The sequence below is a fragment of the Acipenser ruthenus genome, chromosome 8, assembly GCF_902713425.1.
Source record: "Acipenser ruthenus chromosome 8, fAciRut3.2 maternal haplotype, whole genome shotgun sequence".
Classification (NCBI taxonomy): Eukaryota; Metazoa; Chordata; class Actinopteri; order Acipenseriformes; family Acipenseridae; genus Acipenser; species Acipenser ruthenus.
The window spans coordinates 52,151,220-52,164,072 of NC_081196.1; the positions used below are offsets into that span (position 1 = coordinate 52,151,220).

The 12,853-nt window shown below is 41.9% G+C and overlaps 1 protein-coding gene across 1 annotated transcript in view; it reads right to left on the bottom strand.

Moving 5' to 3' along the window:
* The window catches only part of LOC117407015 (filamin A-interacting protein 1-like), a 113,687-nt gene that overhangs the window by 58,585 nt on the left and 42,249 nt on the right, over positions 1–12,853 (bottom strand). Inside the window, exon 4 of the mRNA XM_034011544.3 lies at positions 9,097–9,275. Within this exon, the coding sequence (XP_033867435.3) occupies positions 9,097–9,275 (179 nt within the window). The remainder of the gene's footprint in view (positions 1–9,096; positions 9,276–12,853) is intronic.

Here is a 12,853-nt window from a genome sequence, read left to right on the forward strand (position 1 = left end):
TTACATACAATTACCCATTTATACAGTTGTTTTTTTTTTACTGGAGCAATCTAGGTAAAGTACCTTGCTCAAGGCTACAGCAGCCGTGTCCCCCACCTGGGATTGAACCCACGACCCTCCGGTCAAGAGTCCAGAGCCGTAACCACTACTCCACACTGCTGCCACGTTAACTTCTCATATTCTTTCAGACCTCTATCAATACCATGCCAGCATTATTGGAAGCTGTGTGGTCTGGTGGTTAAAGAAAAGGGCTTATAACCAGGAGGTCCCCGGTTCAAATCCCGGCTCATTCACTGACTCATTGTGTGACCTTGAGCAAGTCACTTAACCTCCTTACCCTCTGTCTTTCAGGTGAGATGTTGCTGTAAGTGACTGTAGCTGATGCATAGTTCACACACCCTAGTCCTAAGTTGCCTTCGATAAGTGTGTCTGCTAAATAAACTAATAATAATAATTATTGACAATTTAGTTTTTTTTATTATTGTTTTAACATTTTTGAAGAGTTTGGGGAATTTTAAAAAGGTACAAGTGCTTAAATGTGTTTGCTTGTTTGTTTTAGGTTTGTATTAATACATGTTGTTTATTACGTGTGGTAATAATACAGAACTACTCCCATTTTTGGTCTAGTGTGGAGGTTCTTGACCTTTTTAGTTTGTGATTAATTTCCCCTAATAATATAAAGCAGTAGTGACTCCTATTGAGATTTATCCATCTATATGGAAGATTATTAAATATTTACTGTGTTAGACTAGTCAGTGAGTGCTACAGTCACTTTAACTACATGCTGCTAATATTGACTTTTTAATGTCCAATAGAAACAGATGTAAAGATTATGTTTTATTACAATAATATTCTTCCTGTTACTGGTACGGTTTACAGTAAACACTGTGCTTTTGCAAAAGTTTGACAACCTGGTCAGAATCATACTTGCTTAGATTTTAAATGATAAAGGTTTTAAGTTGGAATTCTTCTATTGAAATACGTTTTCTTATAGAAATTTCCATAACATCAAATTAATCTTTTCTTAGGGAAGTGTTTGCAGGCTTCATAGAACCGCCAGAAGTAATGAGGGTATCATTTACTTTCATGGTCATAAATGCTTTATTACCTTGGAGTCTAAATTGGATGTTAGGATCGTAGCCTGGCAACCTGACATCATTGTAAACACTATAGCTAGGAGTGCTGTTTTAATCCATTGTTTTTTTCTTGTTTAAATCTTTTGTTTTTGTCCTGCAGTAATTAGTGACCTTGGACCGCCTGTTATTTATAATGGCAGTGCTACTTTCCTGACATGCATTGTGATTTAGGGACTGTGGAAGGGTGGTGGGCAATTCACTGACACAAGGAGACAATACTTTATTTGTAACACCGCTCAGGGGCACTGATTTATTTTTACCAGTAGAGGGCGCTGTTGTCCGTGGCCTGGATACTGACAACAGTAAACAAAACCACGGTGTTACCAATACAGGTACCCCTCGGGTACGTGATTATTTCTTTTATTTATTTTCTCTTTAAATTACTTTAAGGCAGGCTATTTTCCCCAGCCAGGATTGCCTCGTTCTTGTTTTAAAACTGACGTCTTCTGTCAGTGTCACTGTGTGTTCCCAAACACGGCCACCCGAATGCACAACCAAGCGCAGTTCTTATGGGCCGAGCAATCTCCCAAGGCCCGCCTCTCAGCCACTCAGAGAGAGGGAAAGCACACACACCCTCTTCCCTGCCTCTCCGTATCATGACTGACAGGCGGATCCTACAAGACTGTTGCCCTCTACCTGCAGTAACACGCATGTGCCAGATAGTCAGTCCAGATCTCCCCTGTTACAGGGACATTCACTGAATTTAAGCCAATGCCAAGCCAACACAGTATAACCAAAATAGTGTTATGATCTAGAAGGTTACAATTAACCCACTGTGGCAAAGTGCCCCGCCCCTGTGTGCATTTGTGTGTTTTGTGTATGTATGCGTGCGTATGTTAATGTTGGTGTATAGATTGGTACACGGGATATAAACGGGTCTGTGTTTCACGTATATTTAAAAAGTGTAGATTTGTATTTAGGCACGAGGAGAGCACAAATCACTTCTCGTGCTGGTTAAATGTAATATGTGAGCACGGGGTTGCACAGAATTAATTCACGTGCTGGGATTCAAGTGAATAATTAATTTAGTAATTGAATCCCAGCACAACAGTGTATATAGAGACACGTAGCACTCAGTCGGGGGTTGGGTGTTCGGAAGAGGAGAACGGGTGAGAGAGAAAGGAGTAATTAGAAGTAAAGATCATAAATATAAGTGTTTGTTCTCACCGTGTTTGTTTGTCTGTCCGTGCACCGTTTGTTTAGTGTTAGTCCGTTTTGTATGTCTGTTTATTTTGGCGTCAAGTGTCGTGTCCTGTTTTTGTACTGTTTACAACCCTTTTATTTGTTAATAAACGCTGAGTGCAGCCATTGCACTCAGCTCATCACCATCACCGTCTGTCTGTGTTTGAATTCCTTCCTGCTTCCGGTCTGACGCCACCCACTCTGGCCGTCTTTGTGACACGTGGTGTCATTGTGGGATAGCCGCGCCTCCAAGCGTCAGACCAGGAGGGGTCTGGATTAAAAAAAAAAAAAAAAAAAAAAAAAAAAAAAGTCAATGGCAGAAGACGCCGTCAAACTGCGGGACTGGTTCCTAGAAAATGCTGGGCTGGAGGCCCAGTCTCTGCCCATAGTCGTCCGGGCCCTGTGGATGATGGACAGTGAGAGATGGGAGGCATATCAGGAGGAACACACCCCAAACACCTTGGAGGAAGGTGTGGAGTTTGTCCTCAGCTACCTGGAGGCAACCATAAATGGAACAGCAGCCCAGGTAGCAGGACCACCAGCAGAGGAGTACCTGCTGTCCCCATCTCCACCAGCAGAGGGTGAGTACCTGCTGTCCCCATCTCCACCAGCAGAGGGTGAGTACCTGCTGTCCCCATCTCCACCAGCAGAGGGTGAATGCCTGCTGGTTTTGCCTTCACAGCCCAAATGGGAGGAGCCTGAACATCCTACGCCTGAGTGGGAGGAGCCCGAACGTCCTACGCCTGAGTGGGAGGAGCCCGAACGTCCTACGCCTGAGTGGGAGGAGCCCGAACGTCCTACGCCTGAGTGGGAGGAGCCCGAACGTCCTACGCCTGAGTGGGAGGAGCCCGAACGTCCTACGCCTGAGTCGGGGGAGCCCGAACGTCCACAGCCCAAGAGGGGGGAGTCGGTGCGTCCACAGCCCAAAAGGGAGGAGTCGGTGCGTCCACAGCCCAAAAGGGAGGAGTCGGTGCGTCCACAGCCCAAAAGGGAGGAGTCGGTGCGTCCACAGCCCAAAAGGGAGGAGTCGGTGCGTCCACAGCCCAAAGGGAGGCAAGTCGGGGCTTCCACAGCCCTGGGACCCAAGCCACCAGCAGAGGGAAAATGCCTGCTGGTTCAGCCCCAAGAGCCGGAAGGGGAGGGGTTACAGGCTCAACCCCCTGAAAATTTTTTGGGGGGAGAAGGGCAGGATGCTGGTGTCCCCCAGCAGCCTCTCGCTATGCTGCTGAAGGCAGCACGGCGCGCACATGCCCAGCCGCCACAGCAGAGGGAGCCAGCACCGCCAGGAGCAGAGGAGCTGGAGCTGCCTCTGCCTCCACCACCTCCAGGAGCAGAGGAGCAGGAGCTGCCTCTGCCTCCACCACCTCCAGGAGCAGAGGAGCAGGAGCTGCCTCTGCCTCCGCCACCACCACCGCAAGGAGCAGAGGAGCAGGAGCTGCCTCTGCCTCCACCACCGCAAGGAGCAGAGGAGCAGGAGCTGCCTCTGCCTCCACCACCTCCAGGAGCAGAGGAGCAGGAGCTGCCTCTGTCTCCACCACCACCACCAGGAGCAGAGGAGCTGGAGCTGCCTCTGCCTCCACCACCGCCAGGAGCAGAGGAGCTGGAGCTGCCTCTGCCTCCACCACCGCCAGGAGCAGAGGAGCTGGAGCTGCCTCTGCCTCCACCACCGCCAGGAGCAGAGGAGCTGGAGCTGCCTCTGCCTCCACCACCGCCAGGAGCAGAGGAGCTGGAGCTGCCTCTGCCTCCGCCACCACCCGGAGCAGAGGAGCAGGAGCTGCCTCTGCTGCCCGTACCTCCGCAGGGAGTACGGTGGCCGGAGCCCCAGAAAGGGGAGCTGCCGGCCACGAAGAAGGGGGACGAGGTCTGGAGACCACTTTCCCCAGCAGCAGTTTCGCTGCAGGAGTTCTTGTGGCCGGAGCCCCACAGGAGGGAGCTGCTGGCTACGAAGAAGGGGGAGGTCGGGGGACCACCTGCCCCCGCAGCTTTTTCGCTGCAGGACGGGACCAACAGGCTGTCAGCCGTGCCACTACCGGCAGGGGTGCTGACAGCATTGCCAGCCAAGGGCCCACTGAAGCCTCCCTTCCCAGCCCGAGACTTTGTCCTGGACTGCTGGGTTTTTAAGGGGGGAGGTGGCCGTTGAGGCCATGTGTGCTGCGCACAAGGGGGGGTATATGTGGCAAAGTGCCCCGCCCCTGTGTGCATTTGTGTGTTTTGTGTATGTATGCGTGCGTATGTTAATGTTGGTGTATAGATTGGTACACGGGATATAAACGGGTCTGTGTTTCACGTATATTTAAAAAGTGTAGATTTGTATTTAGGCACGAGGAGAGCACAAATCACTTCACGTGCTGGTTAAATGTAATATGTGAGCACGGGGTTGCACAGAATTAATTCACGTGCTGGGATTCAAGTGAATAATTAATTTAGTAATTGAATCCCAGCACAACAGTGTATATAGAGACACGTAGCACTCAGTCGGGGGTTGGGTGTTCGGAAGAGGAGAACGGGTGAGAGAGAAAGGAGTAATTAGAAGTAAAGATCATAAATATAAGTGTTTGTTCTCACCGTGTTTGTTTGTCTGTCCGTGCACCGTTTGTTTAGTGTTAGTCCGTTTTGTATGTCTGTTTATTTTGGCGTCAAGTGCCGTGTCCTGTTTTTGTACTGTTTACAACCCTTTTATTTGTTAATAAACGCTGAGTGCAGCCATTGCACTCAGCTCATCACCATCACCGTCTGTCTGTGTTTGAATTCCTTCCTGCTTCCGGTCTGACGCCACCCACTCTGGCCGTCTTTGTGACACCCACTCACACTTTTTTCAACTTAGATGTGGTATTGTCAATGCAGTGCTATTTCTGTACTGTGGTTGATGTAGTGATACGTTTATGCATCAGTTATTTTTTAATTAAGTAAAAATTCTTGAATCCAGACCGTTGATGAGAAGTGCGAGGACTCTCAACACTAGAGTTAAAAGGGTTAAAGTAGCCTATGCTAATGTTTCAGCTGACACAGCACCCCCAGGAGACAGACTTATAAAGTAATAGCTCCAGCTTGGACAGGATGCCAGATCGTGTAATTGCTGGTTTAGAAGCAAATGTAAAAACTAACTAAACAAAGGGAGTGGGAGTTCAGCATGATCTCAGATCATTTTCAAATTTGTCAGAGCCTGGGACCCAGACAGATCTGTCCACAATGAAAATTAATCTTGATGTACTCTATTTGTATTAGAATGTATTTTTAATTAGGAATGCAGATCTGGGGAGACATGTGTGTGAGGGTTTGTTAGTTTTGGAAAGCAATAATAATTATGTTACAATGTACGAAGAGACGTTGCTGCTGCTTAAAAAAATAAAGATTTCAGTTCTGTATTTTAACAGGTTTTTGAAGTTATTTCATAAGTTAATTTATTTTCGCAGCTTTTTATATTGTAATTTGTATGATCAGCGCAACACTTTTTAATTAGTGCCATCATTTCTGCACTGGTTGGTACTTATCGAAAGCAAGGCGTCTGAATGCCTGTGTAAGGAGGTTTTGTGCTTCATAATCCACCATCATCATTAGGACAAATTGGTGTCTTTGTACTGTAGGTACAGTCGTCTCAGTGAAGATCCAATTTGCATAAACAAAATGGTTTACCTCAAAACGCTTCTCACGTACCAAAATATTAACGTAAAGTAAAATGACAAGAAACTACTACTAGACAAACATGAAGGTTCTAGCTGAAACATTTATCTAATTGGTTTAGTTTCTTATAGTCTTACCTTTAGAGTTTTTTGATTTGAGCGTTTTTGAAATTATGGATAATAATAATAATTTAAAAAGCAAGGGATTGATGGCGTACAAAGAAAGGCAACTAAATCAAACAATTGCGAAAGTACTTGAGAAACAAAATCCATTAAGGACTAGGGGAGGTCAGTGCTTTGTGGGAACAACAGATGGCTTTGTTGTATGTACTGTCAGTGCGGCACCTTCTCATGAGCACGTAATTTGAAATTAAACATCCCACGTCACAACCCACTTCAAAAGACAGTCACCTCTGAACCCTGACAAGGTTATTGCTCTGCTTGGTCTAGTATGAAACTGTGTTGACTGCACAACATCCTGTAATTCCAGAACATGACAATATGTTTCAAGCATTCAAAATCCTAAAAGGTATAGACAATGTCAACCCAGGGGACTTTATTGACCTGAAAAAAGAAACAAGGACCAGGGGTCACAAATGGAGATTAGATAAAGGGGCATTCAGAACAGAAAATAGGAAACACTTTTTTACACAGAGAATTGTGAGGGTCTGGAACCAACTCCCCAGTAATGTTGTTGAAGCGGACACCAAGGTGGAGGACACTGCTGCTGTACCCTTGAGCAAGGTACTTTACCTAGATTGCTCCAGTAAAAAAAAACAACTGTATAAATGGATAATTGTATGTAAAAATAATGTGTAAAAAAAAAAAGAACCTACACACCCACAACCTTCTATGTTTGCAATAAATTCAAATGTTTTATTTTTTTAGTTATACAATTACAGTATCTCCAGGCCATTTTAATAAAACATGAATCTTTTTTAAAACTACAGTACTAGTTCTTAACACAACAGTAGGTCAACTAGTGACATTTTATCATCTTTTCCCATCTGTATGAAACATACATGGCTACTTTGAGGAATAGTTTATACTTAAAAATAAATTACTGTACTGGTCATTTGAACATTTGTGGCATGACTGTAAGCCTGCTGAATACTATCCCCCATTGAACAATGCCATCTATTCATTTCACAAAGCAATTTAAGGTCAACAGCATTCTTTTTTAAGCAGTAAAAATAATTTTAAAAAACATCTTGCATATGTACAGGCAAACACTTTTCTTAAACGAAAAGTAAAACAAAAAAAAAACTATTCTGCTGTTTACAAAAATGATGCTTTAGTTTAAGTCAGCCTTCACGTGTGCAAAACTTGCATGTAAACAAACAAACCTCTTACCATACTTTTATATATTTTTTGTACTGTGGTTTTTAATAGTCACTTATTTTAGACTGCGTCAAGCCTTTTTCAGGTTAAACAAATCGACCCGTTCCATCAAGACAAGCCATTTGTTTTTGTCCATTACAATGTCTCCAGTTGTGCTTCGATTAACAGTATGCCTCACTTAGGCGAGAAAACATTTGCAATGTCTTGCTTTCTTATTTTCAGATGCATACATGCAGATTTTTTTCTTTTGCTCTGGTGTTAAATGTAGGGTCAACTCGCCATTTTGTACTTTCTGTTTTGCTTTGGGAGTGTTGATGACATCTGTATGAACGTTCACTTAACAACGAATTAGGAAAGCGAGTCAAAGGTTAACTGCATAACTTTGTTGTTTTAATTAGCCATGATTATAACGTGGGACAACTGTAATAATAATAATCTGTAAATTTAAAATGTCATTGTTTACAGTAACAATAGAGGCACTGTTCACTGCTTAGTAATTGCAATAAAACCTATTATTGATTATATGTTTTACCTTCTCAATGTGTTCAACTACCAGACTACATTTGTCTTCCAATCAGGTTCTATTTATTTCCAAAAAGCCACCAGGAACTGCTCTTCACAGCTAGGACAGTAGTGCTGTTATCTCTGCAAATAAACTGAACTCCATTCAAATAGCTCAACATGGTGCAGAAGGGGAGACGGAGGGCATTTTTAATGAAACAAGCTTTGTATTACTCAGAAAAAAAAACAAAAAAACGTTGCCATCCTTTGAATTCCCTGGAAGAGTTTTCTATAAGTGTCGATCATAAATTTGTTAAGGAGTATGTGAAACCAGCTTTTAGAAGAGTGGAAATTAGTGGAATGCTTAACAAATATTGCTTTTATAGCTGAAACATTGCAGGGCACAAAAGAATCCTTTACGCACCGGCCAAAATGCTGTGTGTGTGTGTGTCTATATATATATATATATATATATATATATATATATATATATATATATATATATATATATAATCTCTAGGATCTCAGACTGAGCCTTTCCAGTGCTGGACAAAGAAAGCACTTAACGTTTGGCTGCTTTTGTTAAAAGAATGTGTTGAAGTGTCTGGAAACCCAAATCAAATTTTCCACCGAGGGCTCTGATGGCATAGTAATTTGCCCCACCATGCTCATGCCAAGCCTACCTCGCTAGCAGTTGTTACAAAGCCGTGGTAATGCATTCTTAAGAATGCTTTTGTTTTAGAGATAACACTACAGCAAATAGGATTATAGCTGATCGTGTCCGTCTGTCTATCTGTCTGTCACACTCCACAAGGTGAACACTACTGCCTTGATTTTGCACCAAAGTTATATCAAACACTCCTAAAATGCACATTGAAACACATCCTGTTGAACTGAGGTGCAAAACATGAGACTGGAAGAGTTATCTGTGTTTGGTGTGGATTCAAAGCAAGTGAAACATTCTCACACCCAAACATTTTTCCGAAGAAAATAGCCAGAGTTCTCATCTCTCTGTCACCACCCTCGAAACACAGACATTTTATCAAGCTGAGCATATCGGTAATTTGCAACGGCCTGTGGGGAATGACTAGGAAGCGTTTCATCTGGTTCATTTTAAAGGATTACTCTACCTTTTAAATGCAACATGTGTTTTGTGTCAATACTTGGCCATTATCGTCAGAAAAAAAAAGAAAATAAATTCTACCTTGAAATCCTACTGTCAGAGGTAATCTTTTGAAGTGAATGTTGGCAAAGCCGAAGACCATGCATCGGGAACAACAGGTAAGTAGCAATAGAGGTTCTGCCTATGCTCTTACCTCTCACACTCCTGTTCCAGCAGGGTGGTGAATTCATCGCTCTTCTGCATGTACTCTGTGTGCTTCCTCTTCTCGTCCTCCAGCTCATAGATGCTTTTCTTGTGGGACTTCTCAACAAGGAGCAGCTGCTCTAACATGCGCCGGTGTGTCTCCTTCTGCTTCTCCACCACCTTGTCTAACTGCGGGCAGAGAAATCAGAAGCTATGGAGGTTGTGACTGATAATTAAAAGAAGTATGTACAAAGCAAAGCACTCTAGGGGCACCACAGCTTGCTGTTTATATTTTGGTTTAGTGGATCACCACAACATTTAAACATTGAAAAATATATGAAATGAATGAGTAAATAAATCAAAACAAGTACGAAATTGATTTTTTTTCCCCCTGCCCTTAATGAGCCACCATAAAAAACGTGTATCAACTGAACACAAACAGCTACCTTCAGCACAAATGCTACAATATAGTCTGATCTATTAGTTAGGGGTGAGACCAAAATATACATTTTGTAGTGTTACAACCTGGAATTAAAATGGATTTAATTGGGATTTTTACCATTTGATTTACACAAAATACTTAACACTTTGAAGGTGCAAAATATTTTTTTATTGTGACACAAAAGTTAATTAAACAAAAAAAAAAGACATTTGTTGGTTGCATAAGTATTCACCCCCCTGAGTCAATACTTGGTAGAAGCACCTTTGGCAGCAATTACAGCTGTGAGTCTTTTTGGGTAAGTCTCTACCAGCTTTGCACATCTGGATCCTGCAATTTTTGCCCATTCTTCTTGGCAAAATTGCTCAAGCTCTGTCAAGTTGGATGGGGACCGTTGGTGAACAGCAATATTCAAGTCTTGCCACAGATTCTCAATCGGATTGAGGTCTGGGCTTTGACTGGGCCATTCTAAGACATTCATGTTCTTGTTTTTAAACTACTCCAGTGTAGCTTTGGCTGTGTGTTTAGTGTCATTGTCCTGCTGGAAGGTGAACCTCTGCCCCAGTCCCAGGTCTCTTGCAGACTGAAACAGGTTTTCCTCTAGAATTTCCCTGTATTTGGCTCCATCCATCTTGCTGTCAATCCTGACCAGTTTCCCAGTCCCTGCCGATGAAAAGCATCCCCATAACATGATGCAGCCACCACCATGCTTCACCGTGGGGATGGTGTTCTCAGGGTGATGAGTAGTGTTGGCTTTGCGCAACACATAGTGTTTTGCGCTAAGGCCAAAAAGTTCAATTTTGGTCTCATCAGACCAGAGAACCTTTTTCCACATGTTTGCTGTGTCTCCCACATGCCTTTTGGCAAAATCCAAACGGGATTTGATATGGGTTTTTTCAGCAATGGCTTTCTTCTCGCCACTCTTCCATAAAGCCCCAGCTTTGTGGAGTGTCCGGGTTATAGTTTCTGGGTTTCTGGGTTTCTCCCATCTTAGCTGTGGATCTCTCCAGCTCCTTCAGAGTTACCATTGGCCTCTTGGTGGCTTGTTTTGATAGCTCCTTGGTCTTCATGATGCTGTTTGTTTAGATATGCTCTCTAACAAACTCTGGGGCCTTCCAGAAACAGGTGTTTTTAAATCTGAGATCATGTGACACTTTAATTGCACACAGGTGGACTCCATTCAACTAATTATGTGACTTCTGAAGGCAATTGGTTGCACCAGAGCTTATTTAGGGGTGTCACAACAAAGGGGGTGAATATTTATGCAATCAAGACTTTTCAGTTTTTTTATTTGTAAATAATTTTGAAAAATATGTAGATTTTTTTCCCCACTTCGACATTATGGTCTATTTTGTGTAGATCAGTGACAAAAAAATCCTAATTAAATCCATTTTAATTCCAGGTTGTAACACTACAAAATGTGGAAAAGTCCAAGGGGGGTGAATACTTATGCAAGGCACTGTATCTGTATATCCCAGCTACATCTGTACCAGCAGACAGCGTTTTTTCAGCTGCGGGACTTACAGTAAACAGATTGCACAGTCGCCTTTACCCCGAACACGGCGACATGCTGACCTTTTTAAATAAGAATTTGTGAATGCGTACATGGACAATACAAAGCTGCTGTAAAAAGTTTGTTGTTGTTTTCCAAAATCAGCACGATTTTATTATTTTATTTTTTTTGGAATCAACATGCGCAGGTTAGTGTCTGTTTAAGTTATGTATGTAGCTTATGTTTTATAGCAGTTGTTAAACAAGATCAAAATGCAGTTTATAGTTTTAAATATATGTAGTTTTTTTTTTATTAAAGTTGTAGTGTGAATTTTGATTTTCCAATACTTTACGTATTGCATAACAGATTGATTGTTTCTAATAGACCTGTCATTCTAATTAAAGGTCGAATAGTCCATTTTTTTGGTAGTTGAATACTCGAATACCTAATTATTCGAAATTCCCACCCTTACTATTAGTCATGTATTTCTTTGTGCAAGAGGAACATGCAGAAAAATAGAAATGTGTAAATTAGGCATTACTCCAGTGAAATAAAAAATAAACAAATTCATCTGCTTGGACATAGTGTTTTTGGAAAAGGGAAACCATTGTAAAACTGGTTTGTCTGTTCAGACTTTACTTGAACCGATCTTGTGAAAACTGTTCTATCTAAAACTGATCTGAGACCTATTCCCAGCAAGTCTGAGTTGACTCGGTCTCAGACTGTACTCTGAATAGTCAGATCTGGAATATTTCTCAGTTAGTTTTTTTCAGCCTAGTCTGTAGACATTTTAATACTTCAATCAAATTCTGTATAAATGGGTTTTGGTTTTGGGAAACATACGTGAGCCTAATCCTTCTGAAAACAGAGCTCCACCCATGCATTTCAAAAAGCTAGGAAACAGATTTGTTTTGTACTCTCTCAAGTTGGCCCATTTCTCCCTGATAAGCAAGGCTCCAGTGTGAAGTGATACATGGATTTATGCCTGTGGGGAACAACAGGCTTTTAAACTGTATTGTATTTAATGACTGGCACTCCCAAAACCCTTTATTTGAGTTTAGATGAAGATACCGTAGATATCCGACAACATCTTCCTCTGCTGTGGAGTCGCTAGGGCTAAATTGATATCATTTTTAATTAAGGAGAATTCTGCATCCTGTATGACATTTAATCTGACAACAAAATTTGATATTTTAGAAAGACCTTAATTTCTGCAGATCTCAACTTACATTTAAACATGTCTGTGATGTCGCCTTGACCTTTTGATTGATTCATTCTACAATACAATTATACATTAACAATGGTAAAAAAATGTTTTCATAAGTACAAATTCATTTCCACAGAAACACACCCCCTTTCTAATTTATTTTTTTCGGACAGGTTCAGGAACAACAACAATTTCATCATCAGTAAATCTCTTATCAATTACACAGATGTTAGATTTAAACTTTCCTGGCTATAACAACTTCCATTTTGCCTGAGCACTTCTCGAAAAAACTGATTTCTTGCAGTGATATTTAGGTCTTCATCGATTTTAGGTCTGGCAAAACGATCAATAACTTTACTCTCCATTCCTGGTTCACATCTCTTTGTTTTGCATTTTTATTTTTCTAATGCCACTTTCATGTTCTACATCTAAAACATAGTCCTCGCTACTATCTTCACTTACAACAAACACTTTTGTCTATGTAAGTGGGATTTCAAACTCAGATTCAAACATTTTAACTGTTAAGTGTAACAAAAGAGCAAAAACCAAATCCAATTACCAAATTAATAATCAATTGAATCTCATTACCGAACAAGTATCGCTTATGAAGAAATGTTTTAAGTGGCTAA